This window comes from Bos grunniens, chromosome 16, assembly GCF_055505025.1.
Source record: "Bos grunniens cultivar Pamir isolate PY7600 chromosome 16, Bosgru_T2T1.0, whole genome shotgun sequence".
In the NCBI taxonomy this organism is placed as follows: Eukaryota; Metazoa; Chordata; class Mammalia; order Artiodactyla; family Bovidae; genus Bos; species Bos grunniens.
The window spans coordinates 76,116,272-76,135,474 of NC_141180.1; the positions used below are offsets into that span (position 1 = coordinate 76,116,272).

Here is a 19,203-nt window from a genome sequence, read left to right on the forward strand (position 1 = left end):
AGATTGAAGGCAAGAGAAGAAGGGGACAAAAGAGGATAAGATGGTTGGATGGCATCACCAGCTCGATGCACATAAGTTTGAGTAAGCTCCAGGAGTTGGTGATGGACAGGGAAGCCTGGCGCACTGCAGTCCATGGGGTTGCAAAGAGTCAGACATGACTGAATGACTGAACTGAACTGAACTGATCTAATCACTTATAATTATTGTTTTTAACCTGTTCTTCTTTTAATATGTTAAGAATACATTTACTTTTTCAAGCTTTATCAAGGCTTTTAAGGGAAACGTTAATTTGAATGAAAGGAAATATTGAGACGGTAATCTTTTCCACCACCTGGTAAATGTTCATTTGTACACTGAAATATTTTCAGGGGGAAAAAAAAAAGTCACATGGCAGAAATAAATAATTTCAAATATCCATACACTCCCTATGAATCCCATTGCTGTGCACAGTTACTGGAAAAATTTAATTAGCAATGGCATTCTTTGGTGAAAGCATCTAACACTTTGATTTAATGCTTGTAATTCAGACATTAGCATTCAAATCAGCCCAGACCTACATTTTGGTATTTATTGAATAAATACCAACTAAATTGTTCCAAATAACCATTTTCATTTCCTGTAAAATGCTGGCTTAAAATCTAAAATTCCCATGGGATTTAAGATCATTTGAGGTATGGGATTTTACCTTTTCTAGTAGAATTGCTCCTTTTGAAGTAATGATAAATCTAGTTTTTCTACTATTAAAACAAAGTTCTTGCTCTGCTAGGCACTGTCTTCATATATATGCAAAGAAAGGTTAATGACTGATGTCATATGGCCACTGATCTGAAGTTAACAGACAATGCAGTTTAGTAGTTTATAAAAAGTGAACACATCCCACCCTATGCCCTGATGCAGAAACATACATTTTCTTTGTTTCAAAATAATAAAGAAACAGATTTTTCAGGAGAAGATTGGGATTTCACTCAGATGGGAAAAATAAAACTGAGATTTCATGAACCAAAAAAAAAAAAAAAAAAAAAGGAAAAGCAAAGAAATAAATAGAAGAATAAACCAAACAAGAAATCCTAAAACATGATGGAATGATAAAAGCATGATAGCACACATGTGTGAGTATGCTCAGTCGTGTCTGACTCTTTCTGACCCCATGGACTGTAACCCACCAGGATCCTTTGTCCCTGGGATTTTCCAGGCAAGAATACTGAAGAGGGCTGCCATTTCCTTCTCCAGGATTCTTCTGGAGCCAGGGATTGAACCCACGTCTTCTGAGGCTCCTGCATTGGCATGTAGAGTCTCTACCAGTGAGTCATCTGGGAAGCTCATGATAGCAAATAAGAAGTGATAATTTCATTAATTTTACCACACTGTTCTACTCTCAAAATTGCAAAATTAAAAGAAAATTTTTCAAGATATAAATTCAGAAATTATATGGAGACAAAATTAACAACCAAAATTTGATTTATCTGGAAGTTCCTATTTAAGAGGTATGTGTAGGCAATTTATAAAAATTATTTCAAAGAGCATTCCTTTTTAATTTAAAAAGTTGTAGAAGTTTTACTACTCAGTTATATTTCTTCGATAGAAGTAAAAAAACTAGAATGTCTTCATAAAACCACACTGTCAGAGAAGGTATGATTATAAAGATTCTTTCCATCATCCAACACAAAGTTAAATGTGAAAAGAAGGTACTTAAAGGAACATTCTCAAAATACATGGTTTGAACATTTTTGGCCTACAATACATTTAAGTATATCCAACTGATAAGGATATTGGCCTGTGATTTTAACCCCAGAATATTATTTTCTATCAATTGCAAACACTTGTTAAGCATCTTATATTTTCTGACTATAAAGAGACATTAGATATAAAACTATAAGAAAGAACAATTGAAACTTTGTTATATATGTTAAAAATCTGGCAGGAAACACTGATAATTAGGAAAGTATTATATATTTTGTAATTTTTTCCAACACTGGCAAGCATAAAGCTTGGATATCTCCCATTAAGTTAGATAACCTTCAAGAAAACTTAAGAGCTTCAAGCTAAATGTCAAGACTCAAAAGATAAGCAGGAGAGAAAGGAGAGGAATTTAGATTTTAAAAAATATGAAAATAATTTTACTAATGGAAGGAAACTATTCAAACAAATCATACATAAAGTGATCACTACATTTTGCACCTTGTATTAAATTTTGTTCTCTTTTTTATATTCCTTAATTTTTTGTAACTTTGTTTTGTTTTCAAAACTTACACATATTCATTTGAAAATGTAAACCACAGCAAAATGTATAAGGAAGAAAGTTAAAAAAATCATTCATAATCCTATATCCACATAATCACTTAATATATTCTTTCTGTATCTCTTTCTGTATCTTTATAAAAACACAGAAGTGTAGAAAGGCAGATGGGAAAACAGGTAAATAGAAATAAAGTGATAATTATTAATATTATTATTATTAAATTATTAAAATAATCATATATATATGCAGAAATTTTATCTAAATATTTATCTAAAACTAAAAAAAAAAAAAAAATTAGAAACTTGCCAAATTTAAAGTAACTATTTGCAGAAAAGAGAAACTAATGACTAAAGTATTGTTCTATACTTAATCCAAAATGTCTTTACTAATGAAGAAAGTGTCATCTTAATGTTTTATTCAGCTATAATCCTGCTTCAAATGGCAATTTAAAATTCACAATAGAAATGAGAAAGCTATCACAATTCTATTTGATTTTTTTTTTTTTTTTCTTCCCTTGTAGTTCAGCTGGTAAAGAAACTGCCTGCAATGCGGGAGACCTGGGTTCAATCCCTGGCTTGGGAATACCCTCTGGAGAAGAGAAAGGCTACCCACTCCAGTATTCCGACCTGGAGAATTCCACGGGCTAAGTCCATGGGGTTGCAAAGAGTCGGAAATGACTGACTTTCACTTTCACTTACCTGATTTTTAGTTTGATTATAATTTATATACGTCTAGGTTAATGACTTCTAGAACATCATATAAATAATACAAGGTAAGCATATCACTCTGGGACCAATTTGCCTAGGTCCAGATCTGAACTCTGCTTTTTACTAATTGTACATGTTGGATAAACTAAAGCTTATCTTTTCATCTCTCCCTTCTGTGCCTCATTCTCTTGTCTAAAATGAGAAGAATCATACATAACATTCACTTCATTGTACAGCAGAAGAAAAACACAATGTTGTATAGCAATTACACTCCAATTAATTTTTTTTTCTACAATAAATTCTGAGAAAATCCAGCACAGAACCACCCCTTCCTGCCTATATTATAAACAATGATTTGGGGCAGCAGTAGGAAAAAAAAAATGACTGAGGTAAACTAATTTTTTCACACTCTACTAAAACACAAAATATCCATTAACCTAATATATCTTGTTGTACTATATAACTCTATGAAATAATATGAAAATACGCAATACATATTCAAATAAAAATTTCAAATCAAAGTAGGTGCAAAAACAAGTTTAACAGTGTATAATTAGAAACAGCAAATGCATTATACATTAGAGTACTTATTATTGGTTAGAATATGTTGAAAATTGCTCTAAAGTCATGCACTTAATTCCTGGATGGACCAGTTGCCTCCGCTTTGTTACAGAGACATGGGCTGAATCACAACTCCCAGCTGTCTTGGAAGTGTGCACTGTTGATCAGGAGGGGCACACAGCGACATGTGGAAAGATGAGTCTAATTCTATCACAATGACAGGAAAGGCAATTCTGAGCACATTTCCTACAGGGAGGGGTCGGCAGCCTAATTGTTATTTTGGTTTGGCACTGAGCACGGTGTCTCTGATAAGCGGATGCCTAATGATAGTTCTCTGTAATGTTCATAACAATGAAGACAAGATACATTTTAAGCCATACAGCAGCTTTCCAAACAGGTAGTTTTAAGACTGTGAGATCCACAAACAACACAGTCCTTTCATCAAATATTAGTTCTTGAAATCATTCAGGGCTTAATATTTAATATATATATATTAAAAGTTCCGATTTGGAAAAGCATTGACAGTCTTGCTCTGTGATGTAAATTAAGAGCATTTACTATGACACACACACACACATATATATATATATTACATTGTGCTGTGCTTAGTCGCTCAGTCGTGTGCAACTCTTTGCAATCCCATGCAGTGAATTCCACCAAGCTCCTCTGTCCATAGGGATTCTCCAGGCATGAATACTGGAGTGGGTTGCCATGCACTCCTCCAGGTATATTACATTATGTTGATATATATATATGAGTGTGTGTGTGTCTGTGTGTATGTACCAATATACATACATAGATACAAATATATATCAGTTTAGTTCAGTAACTCAGTCTTGTCCGACTCTGTGATCCGTGTACTGCAAAATGCCAGGCTCCCTGTCCATCACCAACTCCTGCAGCTTGTTCAACCTCCTGTCCATTGAGTGGGTGATGCCATCCAACTGTCTTGGCCTCTGTTGTCCACTTCTCCTTCTGCCTTCAATCTTTCTCAGCATCAGGGTCTTTTCTAATGAGTCAGCTCTTCATATCATGTGGCCAAAGTATTGGAGCTTCAGCTTCAGCATCAGTCCTTCTAATGAATATTGAGGACTGATTTCCTTTATGATGGACTGGTTTCATCTCCTTGCAGTAAAAAGGACTCTCAAGAGTCTTCTCCAACACCACAGTTCAAAAGCATCAGTTCTTTGGTGCTCAGCTTTCTTTATGGTCTGAATCACATATCCCTACATGACTACTGGAAAAATCCTAGCTTTGACAAGACAGATCTTTGTCAGTAAAGTAATGTCTCTATTTTAAATAGGCTGTTTAGGTTGGTCATAGCTTTTCTTCCAAAGAGCAAGCATCTTTTAATTTCACGGCTGAATTCACCATCTGCTGTGATTTTGGAGCCCCCCAGAATAAAATCCCCCACTGTTTCTATTGTTTCCCCATCTATTTGGCATGAAGTGATGGGACCAGATGCTATGATCTTCGTTTTTTCAATGTTGAGTTTTAAGTAAGCTTCTTCATTCTCCTCTTTCACTTTCATCAGGAGGGTCTTTAGTTCTTCTTCACTTTTTGCCATAAGGGCAGTGTCATCTGCATATCTGAGGTTATTGATATTTCTCCCGGAAATCTTGATTCCAGCTTGCACTTCATCCAGCCCAGCATTTCACATGATATGCTCTGCATATAAGTTAAATAAGCAGGGTGACAATATGCCTTGACAAACTCCTTTTCCTATTTGACTTGGAGGATTTTGAGTATTACTTTGCTAGTGTGTGAGATGAGTACAATTGTGTGGTAGTTTGAACATTCTTTGGCATTTCCCTTTTTTGGGGATAGGAATGAAAACTGACCTTTTCCAGTCTTGTGGCCACTGCTGAGTTTTCCAAATTTGTTGGCATATTGAGTGCAGGACTTTCACAGCGTAATCATGTATGATTTGAAATCCCTCAACTAGAATTAAATCACCTCCACTACCTTTGCTTGTAGCAATGTTTCCTAAGGCCCGTGTTATTTCGCATTCCAGACTGTCTGGCTCTAGGTGAGTGATCACACTATTGTGGTTATCTGGGTCATAAAGATCATTTTTGTATACTTCTTCTGTGTCTTGTTGCCACTTCTTAATATCTTCTGTTTCTGTTAGGTTCATACCATTTCTCTGCTTTATTAAGCCCATCTTTGCATGAAGTATTCCCTTAATATCACTAATTTTCTTGAAGGTAACTCTAGTCTTTCCCATTCTATTATTTTCCTCTATTTCTTTGCATTGATCATTTAGGAAGGCTTTCTTATAGCTCCTTGCTACTCTTTGGAACTCTGCCTTCAGATGGGTATATCTTTCCTTTTTCTCCCTTGCTTTTCACTTTTTTTCTTTTCTCAGCTATTTGTAAGGCATCATCAGACAACCATTTTGCCTTTTTGCATTTGTTTGTCTTGGAGATGGTCTTGATCATTGCCTTTTGCACAATGTCATGAACCTCGATCCATAGTTCTTCAGGAGTCTGTCTATCAGATATAATCCCTTGAATCTGTTTGTCATTTCTACTGTTAGGGATATGATTTAGGTCATACTCAAATGGTCTAGTGGTTTTCCCTACTTCTTCAATATAAGTCTGAACTTGGCAATAAGGAGTTATGATCTGAGCCATAGTCAGCTCCCGGTCTTGTTTTTCTAAAACTGTATAAAGCTTCTCCATCTTTGGCTGCAAAGAATATAATCAATCTGATTTTGATATTGACCATCTGGTGATGTCCATGTGTAGTCATCTCTTGTTTTTCTGGAAGAGGGTGTTTGCTATGACCAGTGCATTCTCTTGGCCAAAACTCTGTTAGACTTTGCCCTGCTTCATTTTGTACTCCAAGCCCAAATTTGCCTGTTACTCCAGATATCTCTTGACTTCCTATTTTTTCATTCCTGTCCCCTATGATGAAATGGACATCTCTTTTGGGGGTTTGGGGTGTTAGTTCTAGAATGTCTTGTAGGTCATCATATCATTGTTCAACTTCAACCCCTTTGGCATTAGCTGGGGCATAGACTTGGATTACTGTGCTATTGAATGCCTTGCCTTGGAAATGAACAGAGGTCATTCTGTCGTTTCAAGACTGCACCCAAATACTGCATTTCGGACCCTTTTGTTGACTATGAGGGCTACTCCATTTCTTCTAAGGGATTCTTGCCCACAGTAGTAGATATAATGGTCATCTGAATTAAATTCCCTCATTTCAGTCCATTTAAGCTGATGCCTAAAATGTCGATGTTTACTCTTACCGTCTCCTGTTTGACCACTTCTAATTTCCCTTGATTCATGGACCTAACCATTCCAGGTTCCTATGCAATACTGTTCTTTAAAGCATTGGACTTTACTTCCATCACCAGTCACATCCACTGTAAACACTTACAGTTACAAATAAGTGAGCCATGTGAATGAAAAGCAAAGTATGTGGAATATAATAAATAATATTGCAGTATATATAATGATGATAATGTTCAAATGGGACAAACTTTCAGTTGTAAGTTAAATAACTACCATGGATGTAACATAAAGCTGGATTAATATAATTAACACTGCTCTGTTATACAGGAAAATTGTTAAGTGAATAAATTCTGAGTTATCACAAGGACATTTTTTATTTGATTTGGTATTTATAAAAGGTGATAGACATTCACTAAACTTACCATGGCAATTATTTCCTGTTGTATATAAGCAAATGTTATTCTGTACATGTTACCTGTATATAAATTATTTCTCAATAAAACTGGAAGAAAAAAAGTAGCCAGTTCTCTCTGTTGCCTAGAATCATTTTTAGGTATCCTGATTCAGTCTTACAGTATTATTAATAAATTACTATGTTTAGACATTTTAAAGTAAATCTCATTTTTGAGTTCACATAATTAAATCTTTTTGTATAAAGAGAAAAACTGAAATTAAAATTTTTGCAATGTTATCACAATTTACCATGCCCTCACAGACATTTTATAAACACACCCAATTCAACCTTCATTTAAAAAAACAAAAAACAAAAATCTTATAAGGTGATTAGTATTATTTTCATTTAATGATGTGGAAAACAAGACTAAATAAATAAGCTGTCCAAGACCTCCCAATTAGTATAGTCCTGAGTTTTAAACAAACAATATACAAGTAGAATTTTATGACTCATCATTGCTTGTTGTTCCACAATATCCCATTTTCTTTTTCATGGTATAATATTCAACTGGGTATACTGCCCAGTTAGGCTACATTTTTGCAGATCTCCTGCAGCTATATGTAGGTATATGACCAAATTCTAGCTTAAATTATGCATGTAATTTCTTGTAGTTCCTTATATCCTTTCCTCCTAAGAGAAAAGGTTGGAGTTAGGATGTAATGGCAAGACCAAAAAAGCCATACTGAACCATGGAAACTGTTTTTAGTATGACAGAAAACAAGATATATGGAAACTTTATCTCTAGGGTATTAAGCTGATGTGACAATCTTGGACAGACTTCATAGATATTTCTTTTTGTGTAAGTTCTTGCATCTTTGTGTGTACTTCTATTTTATAATATGTGTGGCATAACTGTGGTAAAATAGCCTGATGATGTATCATGACTAATGCAACATTTTTTATATTTTTTCTTGTAAGTAACCCCATCACCTATGGTGAATTCAAATAATATTTATTCTACCTTACTATGATGATCATGGTTTATGAAGACATTTGCTTGTAAAGCTAGACAATACACAAATAAATCAAACATCAATTTCTCTATCCCAGATATTATAATTTAAAACAGATTAATCTAATTGTATTGATGTGCATGTGATTAAAAACAATAACATTTTATTAAAATTATGTTAGAGTTAGACATAACTCTATACAAAAATTCCACACTGAAAGACAGATTCAAATCCACTTATTGGTGTCAGCTTTAACTATAGACTATATTTGGAAAAACTACCACTCAAGTGTCTGAAATTTAACAATATGTACACACAACAAAAAAGGTAACTATAAATACAACAAAAAGTGAAACATAAATGATTTAAAAGATTAACAAGTTGCATAATGGAAATTTCACATAGATCATGAAAACCCTTTATCAAGTACTGTTGCACTCCTTAGCACAGGAAAGTGGCAAAATTTGTGTAGTCACTTCCTTCAAAAATAAAAAGTGCTCAAGAAATAGATGTAGAGGCAGAAAGTAAGAGCCCCACTGTAGATAGTTCACTGTGATGAGCATAGTCCAAATCATCTGTACTTATTTTAGCATTAAAATTTCAGTTACTCCTTTACCAAATTTACTTTAACAGACTATGTATAACATTTATAACTCATTCATTTTACTCTTGGTCATTTTCCAGCAATTGAGAATCAGTAAGTACTTTTTCTTAAGTCCAATAAAAGGAAAGCTCCTAAATTATTTTAAAAATGCAATTATCTTAAAATTAAGAACACTTTTGTGACTTGAGAAGGCACTGCTGTCAGTATTTATGCAGTTGTTTACTAGATGAATAAATTTATGCAGTTATTTACTAGGTGAATAATAAAAGTAATCTGTTCAGAATAAAAAAAAAGATAAGATGGTATTGTGTCCATTTTAGAGGGATATTTTATATTTAACAATGCGGAATAGCCTAAAATGTTTACTTTTTAAATATAAAAGTAAGCAATAAAACATTTTAAATCCATTTAATAGAGATATTAATTACATACTACTTAAGCATACATTATATTTCTGTATCTAAAACTATATTTACATACATATATCTGTAGCTATATTTATATCTAAAAATTGTATAATGCTAGTGATGAGGGCATTCTTCCTACTTTAGGACTTCCTAATTTCTCTTTCTCAGTAGGTCAAATTCAGGTCAGAGCACAATTATACATAATGGAGTTGAAAAACAGATACATCACTCAACCTCATTTTCTGATTCTCACATTCCTTTTTTTTTTCTTTAGTTAGGATCTTCATGGATCCATATAGGAAGTGTATCATTTCTCATTGGATTACCGTGTAATTGGCAAAGTGGGACTTTCCACAGGAAGAAATAGCTGTTTTCTATAACAAGGCAAAGTACCAGTTGCCTCACACTGTCAGGTCTGCGCTTGCTTTCTGCCTGGCTGCGTGTTAGACCATCAGGGGAGAAGATGCAGGCAGAGAGTGATGGGCAGTGACAATGTTCTCAACAGCGGTTCTGCTTTGAAGATTACAGACAGATAAGGGCATCTCCATGTCAGCAGTTTGAAGGAAAAACTCTTGTTTGACAACTATGGCATGAAATACAAATTCTTGTGATCTGGTTGTTTACAGCATTTGGGAAACCTCAGAGTTACAGTAAATATCAATTCCAAATAATCGATGTCCTTTCTTGATTTTTTTTCTGTAAAACTGAAGTAAAGATTTTATTTTTGTTTCTGTAGGTGACTCATTATGTTTTATAGTAAATATTTATCTATTCATCTTTATTGCCAGCTCTTAGTTTAAATGGTTTATAATACTGTTTTTTAGTATTATAATTAAAATAAAACATAATAAAAATGCTGATGTACAGTCTTACCAGGTGAAGATAAGGCAAAGTAATGTAGATATTAAAATCAAAACTTGATTAAACATTGCAGACTGTGTACGCTGAATGGCTCTGTGTAGATCATTCTGAAATAATACAGAAAAAGCATATTTTAAATTCTGATAGATACTCAGTAATCATGAGTTTTGTTACATTTGTTACTATGTATTACATTTTAACTGTCTTATTCATATTCAACACACATACTTTAAATGCATATAGCAGCATATTTTTGGTTTTCCCTAAGTCTAATTAAACCTCACTGTAACATTCACATTGCCAAGAAAATATTAATACTGTGGGACACCACAAAAGCACTAAATTTTAGTTTACTCGCTGTAGAAAGAGATGTTCAAAGACTCTCCAGAAGCCCTCTCTGAACACAATGCTGTCTTATGGAAATTTCTAATTTTAAAAGATCAGAAAATAATATGTTCAACTGGGGGGAAAGTAATAGCTGGATCAAACTACAACCATATCTCATTCTCTAAGTCACAAAAAGTAACATGCATTATGCCAGGCAGTTTATCATAAAAATAAAAAGTTACATAGCCAATGAACATGTTTAGATAAATTTCATTCATATTAAGAGAAATGTGAATTCAAGATACGTTTACTTTGCAATTGAAAAACATTAAAAAATAATAATACCTACTGTTATTTAAGAGGCAAAAAATGAGCACACATATGTAATATTGCTCAAGTAATTTGTTATAAATATCTTGAAAGTAATTTGGTAATACAGGTCAAAATTCACAAGTATGCCCTTTCCAGTTCATGCATTCACCATTTAATTAGTATTTATCCCATAACATAATTTCTAAAAGTTAACCACATGAAAATTATGAGATGGAAGTTGAATATTTATATATGCTCATCTTCATTACAAAATTATAATATTTCCTATAATATAATATTTTGTATATTATTTATTGTATAAAATATAAATATGAATAACATATTTATTGTGTAATATATATTGTATGATGTATAATATATTATATTATTTTGTATATTTATTTGTATCAATATTTTGTATAATCTTTATTGCAAAATTATAATATAAATAATGAATGTTCATTCCTATTAAAATAACTAAAAATGAAATAGAAAATGGTTGAATAAATTGATCAAAATTAGATAGCAGACTTACGTGCATCCATTAAAGATGGTTTGAACATAAATATTTATTGACATATGAACTCGTATTTGACAAACATTCAAATCATAAAATTAAACATACATTTTGTGTGTGTGCTTTCATAGAAAATATTAGAAGGATATAAATTATTTCTAGTGTCTAGCCTGTGTGGAAGATTTGCAGTTTTGCATAATGTTTTACTTTATAGTCTTCTGTTTTATAAATTTTCATAATAATTTTTTAACAGTCTGAATAGCTGTACTACATGAGATAAATAGGTAGCTCAGCTGGTAAAGAATCTACCTGCAATGCAGGAGACCCTGGTTCAATTCCTGGGTTGAGAAGTTCCCCTGGAAAAGGGAACGGCTACCCACTCCAGTATTCTTGCCTGGAGAATTCCATGGGCAAAGGAGCCTACCGGGCTACAGTCCATGTGGTCACAAAAAGTCAGACACGACTGAGCCACTTTCACTTTCAGTATAAAATAAAACCTCAATGAGCCGTTATTTTATCCTTTTCTATCACACATTTAACCAGAACTTTTGTTATGAAAACAAAAAAAACTAAGTTGATTAAGACTTCACCTTGCATTCTTTACTTTCTTCTAGCAGAGGTGATTAATGAACAGAAAAACAAATTAAAATTTACCAATCAGGAAGAAAAGAAGTAAAATATAGAATTATGATGGAAAATGAATCCTAAATTAATAATGCAAAGCACTACTTTTACTCTTAATGATTGACTAATGATTCCTTTCTTGGTTAGGTTACTTTTTCCAGCAACTAATAAACAGAAATTAGCAAAGAGTACTGAAGGAATTTTTTTTTTTTCATTAACAATTTAGGCAGTCTGCTGCTGCTGCTGCTAAGTTGCTTCAGTCGTGTTCGACTCTGTGCGACCCCATAGACAGCAGCCCACCAGGCTCCGCCATTATAGTTAGTGAAATAATATTTTTTTGGATGGCTAAGAGAGCGGGATGTTTTTGCAAACCATCCACAGGACATACGCTGCTCCCCTTATTAGCTGTGAACTTGCATGAGACTCCAGTGGTTACTTAATATATTGAGAGCTGATTAGAAACATTCACCTGGTTGTAAAGACTCAAATGCTATCCAAATAGCATTTTGGCCAAAACTATTGCCATACTTTCTGTTAAAAAGCTATTTAAAAGAAAAACAAGTTTGCCTCCAAGCACACTTAATTCCGGTGTGATCAAATTAATAATATTGAGCTCTTACTATGTTTTTGCTAGATACAAGATTTTTACATATATATGAATGTATATATAATGTAACTTAATTCTCACAGCAAGCTTCTATGTTGGTAGTTTTATTCTCTTTCAAAAGAAAGACATTGGCAAAGGTGTTAAATCACTTGCTTATTTTATCAGAGTGCTGAGCTGAGAGTAGACTCATACTAATACTTGTAGAACAAATGGAAGAAGTGGAAGTGTGAAAGTGTTAGTCTCTCAGTGACGTCTGACTCTTTGCAACCCCATGGACTGCAGCCAGGCTCCTCTGTCCATGGAATTCTCCAGACGAGAATGCTAGAGTCAGTTGCCATTCCCTTCTCCAGGGGATCTTCCTGATCCAGGGAAAGAACCCAGGTCTCCTGCACTGCAGGGAACTTCTTTACCATCTGAGCCACCAGGGTAGAATAAATGACTGAATAGCAAATAGCAAACGTCAGCTCACTAGTAAGTATCCAAGCCTATTGTATTTTGGTCCTAGTCATAAATCAGTCCTTTCAAACAGAGTTGGCCTTAGGCAAAATGCAATGGTGGCACATCTCTGAGTTCTGCATCTCTTCCTTCCTGCTTCCCCTTCTGCCTCCCTATTCCCAACAGAACCCAACCTAAAAAGCTGACTTAACATGAGGACCTTCCGGCTCCAATAAAGTGCCTTAGAAAACTCCACAGATTTTTATGGAATGTGAGACTACCTACAGTATGACAACATTACCTCCTGAAGCCTTAAACCTAGGGGTCCTGTTATACATAATGAGATTGGTTTAGCAGGAAACGCTATCTGTCTGCAGAAGACTGGTAATAAGTTTGACCATCCAAACAGCAGTCAGCTTTGGTTTGGTGATCTTTAGACTATTTGAATTATTTTTGTTTATTATTTCATAGGGCCTTATAAAAGAAGGGACTTGACAATAAGGGCGTTTCACTACTTTTCATTCTCATTAGGATATAAACAGACATAAGGTCTATTAGCTTAGACATGTATGCAACACATCACTTTAGTGAGGTAAGAAGGTAATGGAGCATTGAAAAATACTTTTGTCTTTGCACTTGTATTTTATACTTACAATCATATTTTCCAAGGCATGTTTGGCAAGCCAACAGTTTAGAAAAACTGGGACAAATAGATTTCTTAAGGAAGGCCAGAATATCTGGAAGACAAATCAAAACTAAATTTTTATCTCCAAGCAAGAAATCCACATGATTGAGAAGAAAAGCAAAACAAAAATAACATATTAAGAACAATATAATGATATAAAACATGTGGCAAATACTCTAAACTCATATGATTATTGAAATGAAGGGGCAGACAGGATCTTTTCATTCTTGTCTAAGTCTTAAGGAAAAATTCTTTGCAAAGTTATTATAGAAGCAGAAAGAAAATAATCAGCTCTCATGGGATATCAGCTATAACTGTGCTAATTCCATCACTAAATCTTTTGGTATGACTGTTATAATAGATATCATCTTTTTCTTTTCTGGAACTGGAGGTAAAAATAGGTGTAAGGAGATAGTGCTTAACTTTTCTATAACATTACCACTTACTCTCTCAGATTCAAACATTTATGTGACACTGGGGAACTGTATTCCATTGGAATTATATTTAATTAACCTATCATTCAATCTAGAGCCAGTTGTTCCTCTAGATAAATCACTCAAATTAAAATAATTGTCAGAGTGAGCAACAGCTTCAGATCATACTGACTTATAGTCATGATTTTCCAAATAAAATTCAAAATAAAAAGTGTTAGAAAGCACATTCCCAACAGACATTACTAAAGCCTTATAGATTAAGATCCAGTTTTGCAACAGGAAAGTGCTGGTTGCATATTCTGTAGCTGAACATGATCACCATGGAACTGGTCCTCCACAGACTTTAATAAAGAAGCAAACTGCTGATTGTCTTGGTTGTTAGCAACATATTTAGCAAACAGAGAACTGGATTTAATAAATCCTGTGGCTTAAACTAAAGATAAACATATTCTCAGCGTGAGAAACTTTTATAAATACTTGGTTTTACTTGGCTTTTCATTTTTAAAACTCTACAATATACACAAGAAGTGGAGTGATTCATTTCTAATCTATTTAGATAAAATTAACACATTTAAATGGTACCTCTAGAGGATATATTCCTAAAATGCATTTCATTTTGCTATTGAACTAAATCTCATTAATGTTCACTTAATTTCACAACCCAGTTATAACTGACTTTGCTATTTATTTTCTAATACCATGATTTAATACATTATAAAAGCCTAAATTCATTCATCTGAGCTAATATATTATTTATTGCTATTTAGATTTAAAGATTTTACTCATGACTAATAACAAAATTATTTATTTTAAATATTCTTTTAGGACTTACTGAGATAATGAAGGGAACCGCATTAATTATTTCCAAGATGAAGGGTATTCGTAAAATCTGTTCCCAGATGTTTCCCTTCCAAAAAAAAAAAAAAAAATGAATAAAAATAAAAGTCATTTACAACTGAATCCCATTAAATGGGGAAAAAGCATCAGAATTCTGCTAGCAATAAGGATGCTTACATTAACAGAATACAAAATCATTATTTAGAAATGTATCAATGACTTTTAGAGATTATTTTGCTACATGTAATTGTGCCCTCTCAATTTTGCAGAGTTTAAGTAAACCAAATGCTCATAGTAATCCATGAATATTGCACATAGCACATTTTAATCACATAATATTGCATCAAAAAGTTACTAGTAAAAATAAAACAAGAAATCTTACAGAATCAATGAAAAAGTAGCTCCATCTTAATTTTTATATCATAATATAAAGCATATTAAATAGTTTGCAAACACACACATATAACAATGGCCCTGGGAGGCCATTTAACATTGTTTTTAGGTTAATAAGATTTAAGGGCAGAGTTTTCTCAATCATCTGGATTCTAGTCTCCCAACCCACATAGTACAACAATATTAATCGGGTCTGGCTACATAATTAGTGGGGCCCAGTTAAAAATGAAAATGCAGGGCCTCTTATTAAGAAATTATGAGTAATTTCAAGAAGGTGACATCAGAGCATTCAAACAAGCACAGATCCTTCTAATTGTGCAGCTCTGGGCAATTGCACTGACTAATAGGTCATTCCTGAAACTTTCTCTAACCATGTCCAGTGAAAAAGAACTCAGAACTCCCTAACACAATTTATTCTTTTAATGAAAAAACAAAATAAATCTACCTGTTAGAAAAGGCAACTTGAAATCTGACTCCTGTAATGTCTAATTATTTTATGAATGGCAACCCACTCCAGTAGTCTTGCCTGGAGAATCCCATGGAAAGAGAAGCCTAGCAGGCTACATTCCATAGAGTTGCACAGAGTCAAATATGACTGAAGCAACTGAGCACGCACTGGCTATACTATCGGGATTCTTTATTTTTCTTGAGGTCCCAAAGTCTTAAAACATTACAGAGATGTAAAACACCTTGCATCTCCAATCCTGCTCATGACACCAATTGTCTTGCTGTTTGCAGTGTTTGCTGAACCCAGGGTAAGCAAGGCATGAGCTAAGATGTTAGTAGGAGGCTAGAGGAGCCGTAGGAACTGCAGATACGTTTATTCTCTCCTGGCCTGCACAGCAGCCATGACACAGCCTCTCTCCTGCTGACTGTAGCCATAACAACAGACACCCTATATTCTCCCCTCTTGTGGCTGACCCAATAGACACAGCCATGATGCAGCAGTAAAATGCAGCCTTATGTGGAGCTCACATATCCCTATAGCACAAAGTAGCTTGTGACCAAGTGAGTACTTCATGATGCACATGTACAGTGTTATAAATGACTTGACTTATTACATGAACATTATTTACAAAACGTGAGGCAAGAGCGAGAGGCTGTAGGGCAAGAGGGCCTGACTACGTCATCTTGGCTAATTTGGTCTTTGCTTGCACATCGCCACTTCATAAAGCAAGTTCTACATCAGGGATCGTCTGGGTTGCTAAAACAGTAAGTAAGAGATTTTGTTAGCCCTGGTTCATGAGCCGTCTGCAGGCTAAATAAAAAGTGGTGGAGGAGCAGGTGGAAGGCACGGAGCTGTAAGGATCTCTCTCATCTCTGTAGAGATGTAAGGATGCTTCCCTCATCACTTCCAGCTCTGTAAGAAGGGCGCAGATAAACAACCTAGAGAGCTGGACTCAGACTTAGGGGCTGTTTTTGGCTAAAGCCCAAAACATCACACACATACACACACACACACACACAAAACAGCAAAGCAAAGAGAAAGAATGTTGAGATAAGAACAGGTTACACTCACACTGATACTAAGACAGAGCGACTTATTTTCTGGGAACAAGATATAGACTCTACAGAATAAAATGTATGGCCATTTTAAGTTCAGACTCAGAAGGGCTGCAGGCCTGAGGAGACAGGGAATCTTGACAGATGGTGGCACTTGGACACCCAGAATTCGGGGCAGAGTGGCCAGACCGGGGCTTGAGGCATCAAGGAGCTTTTGCTCAAGGCCTTAGGAGAACCACAAAAGCCCCGTCTGTATCTGCCATCAGAGCAACCCAACCACAGACTATTCCTGGGCCAGTCAGTCAGGACCTCCTTCTCCTGGAGCCTCCTCAGCTCTGAGGGGCCACGATCAGCCAGTTTCAGATAAGGAGGAGGTGGACACAGGAGAAGCCCCCCAAGAAGATTCTTGCCCCATTGAGTTCCCAGCTGTGCACACACGTGTGCTCAGTTCTATCTGACTCTCTGCTATCCCATGGACTGTTGCCCACCAGGCTCCTCAATCCATGGGATTTTTGAGGCAAGAATATTGGAGCGGTTTGCCATTTCCTCCTCTAGGAAATTTTCCCTGGCCTGAGGACTGAACCCACATTTTTTTGTCTCCTGCATCGGCAGGTGGATTCTTTACCATTGTGCCACCTGGGAAATTTCCAGCCTAGAAAAAGCTAAAACTGGATGAGAACATTAAATTTTTTACATACTGAACAGTATCTCTTAAATACTAAACTGAGATTTGTCTTGCCAAAAAAAAAACAAAAACAAAAACAAACTAAGGGGCCTAACTGAGATTTCATTGGATCAGCACGGCTCATAAGGACAATGACTGGGTTTGAAGGAGAAACATAGGACGGGCTAAAGGCTTTTCTACTTGCACTGAATCAGGCCTATTCAATAAACCATTTATACTTGATTTTCATTATGCAACACTTCTATTTTTTATGGCACTGGTTAATGTTACCATTTAACAGTTTTTTACATAACTCAGTTTCCAGAATGGGTAACATTTGGGTCACTCTTTCCTCACTGTATTTTTTACTAGTCATTGTACATTGTTCCTTAATGTCAATGATTTTACACGGGAAAAAAGACTGATGTGACCAGAGGAGGGGGAGGTAATGGGAATCATTATCACTGGTCACACGGCAGGGTCTTTCTGCTAGTGTACACTAAGACTAGCAGGCATACATACTGAGGAAACCAGAATTGAAAGAGACACGTGTACCCCAATGTCCATCGCAGCACTGTTTATAATAGCCAGGACATGGAAGCAACCTAGATGTCCATCAGCAGATGAATGGATAAGAAAGCTGTGGTACATATACACAATGGAGTATTACTCAGCCATTAAAAAGAATACATTTGAATCAGTTCTAATGAGGTGGATGAAACTGGAGCCTATTATACAGAGTGAAGTAAGCCAGAAAGGAAAACACCAATACAGCATACTAACACATATATATGGAATTTAGAAAGATGGTAATGACAACCCTGTATGTGAGACAGCAAAAGAGACACAGATGTATGGAACAATCTTTTGGACTCTGTGGGAGACGGAGGCGGGGGATGACTTGGGAGAATGGCATTAAAACATGTATAATATCATCTAAGAAATGAATTGCCAGTCCAGGTTCGATGCAGGATACAGGAATCTTGGGGCTGGTACACTGGGATGACCCAGAGGGATGGTATGGGGAGGGAGGTGGGAGGGGGGTTCAGGATGGGGAACATGTGTACACCCATGGCGGATGCATGTTTATGTATGGCAAAACCAATACAATATTGTAAAGTAAAAAAAAACAATAATAATAATTAAAAAAAAAAAAGACTAGCATTAGTTTTCTTAGCTCGGCACACTGGAAAAGTTTAGTTCCTAGTAAACTAAAAGCTTCTATAACTCTGATGTCTCTCTTCATTTCCAGATCTAACACAACATTTATTTTTTATTACTTTCCCTCAAACCACTAAGAGAGTCTGATGACTAAAATGTGATTCAGTTGGGTTCATTTCTGATTTATCCTCCATATTCCAAGTCAGAGAATCTTTCTAAAATGGCAAATCTCCATCGCCAACATCCAAACTCCTCATTATATCATATGAAGCTTCACAATTTGAATTATGAGTGCTGGTTTGTTCTGTACCTACTATATTCCTAACCCATCTTGAATTCAGCTAGATTCACCACATATAGAACTGATTTTGATACAGTTCTCTGAACGAGCTAGGCTATTTCATCTTTTATAACTTTGCTCACACTTCTGCTTGGAATGCCCCAATCCCCGTACCTTCACCACTAACTACCTTGATACGTGTTTTTAACATTTTACAAAACTTATTTGTTTCTATGACCATTACAGTTCAATGAGCACAATATTGAATAAAGGAAAGTTCCAAATATGTTATAATACTCTTCCCTTCTGGTATAATTGCTTTGATTTTGAACTTAAGCATTTGTATTTCATTTTCTTGGATCCATGTGGAAACACTCAAAAAATTTCATTTTGTTT

The 19,203-nt window shown here is 35.0% G+C and overlaps 1 protein-coding gene across 15 annotated transcripts in view; it reads right to left on the reverse strand.

Moving 5' to 3' along the window:
* KCNT2 (potassium sodium-activated channel subfamily T member 2) overlaps window positions 1–19,203 on the reverse strand; it is a 431,812-nt gene that overhangs the window by 240,321 nt on the left and 172,288 nt on the right. For all 15 annotated transcript variants that reach the window (XR_015143756.1, XR_015143755.1, XR_015143754.1 and 12 more), the window contains exons 6-8: window positions 14,802–14,876; window positions 13,504–13,587; window positions 10,041–10,135 (exon numbers count right to left, since the gene is read on the reverse strand). Coding sequence is in view for 8 of the 15 variants with exons in the window: in XM_086345575.1 (XP_086201701.1) it covers window positions 10,041–10,135; window positions 13,504–13,587; window positions 14,802–14,876 (254 nt within the window). In the remaining 7 variants the exon portion in view is untranslated. The remainder of the gene's footprint in view (window positions 1–10,040; window positions 10,136–13,503; window positions 13,588–14,801; window positions 14,877–19,203) is intronic.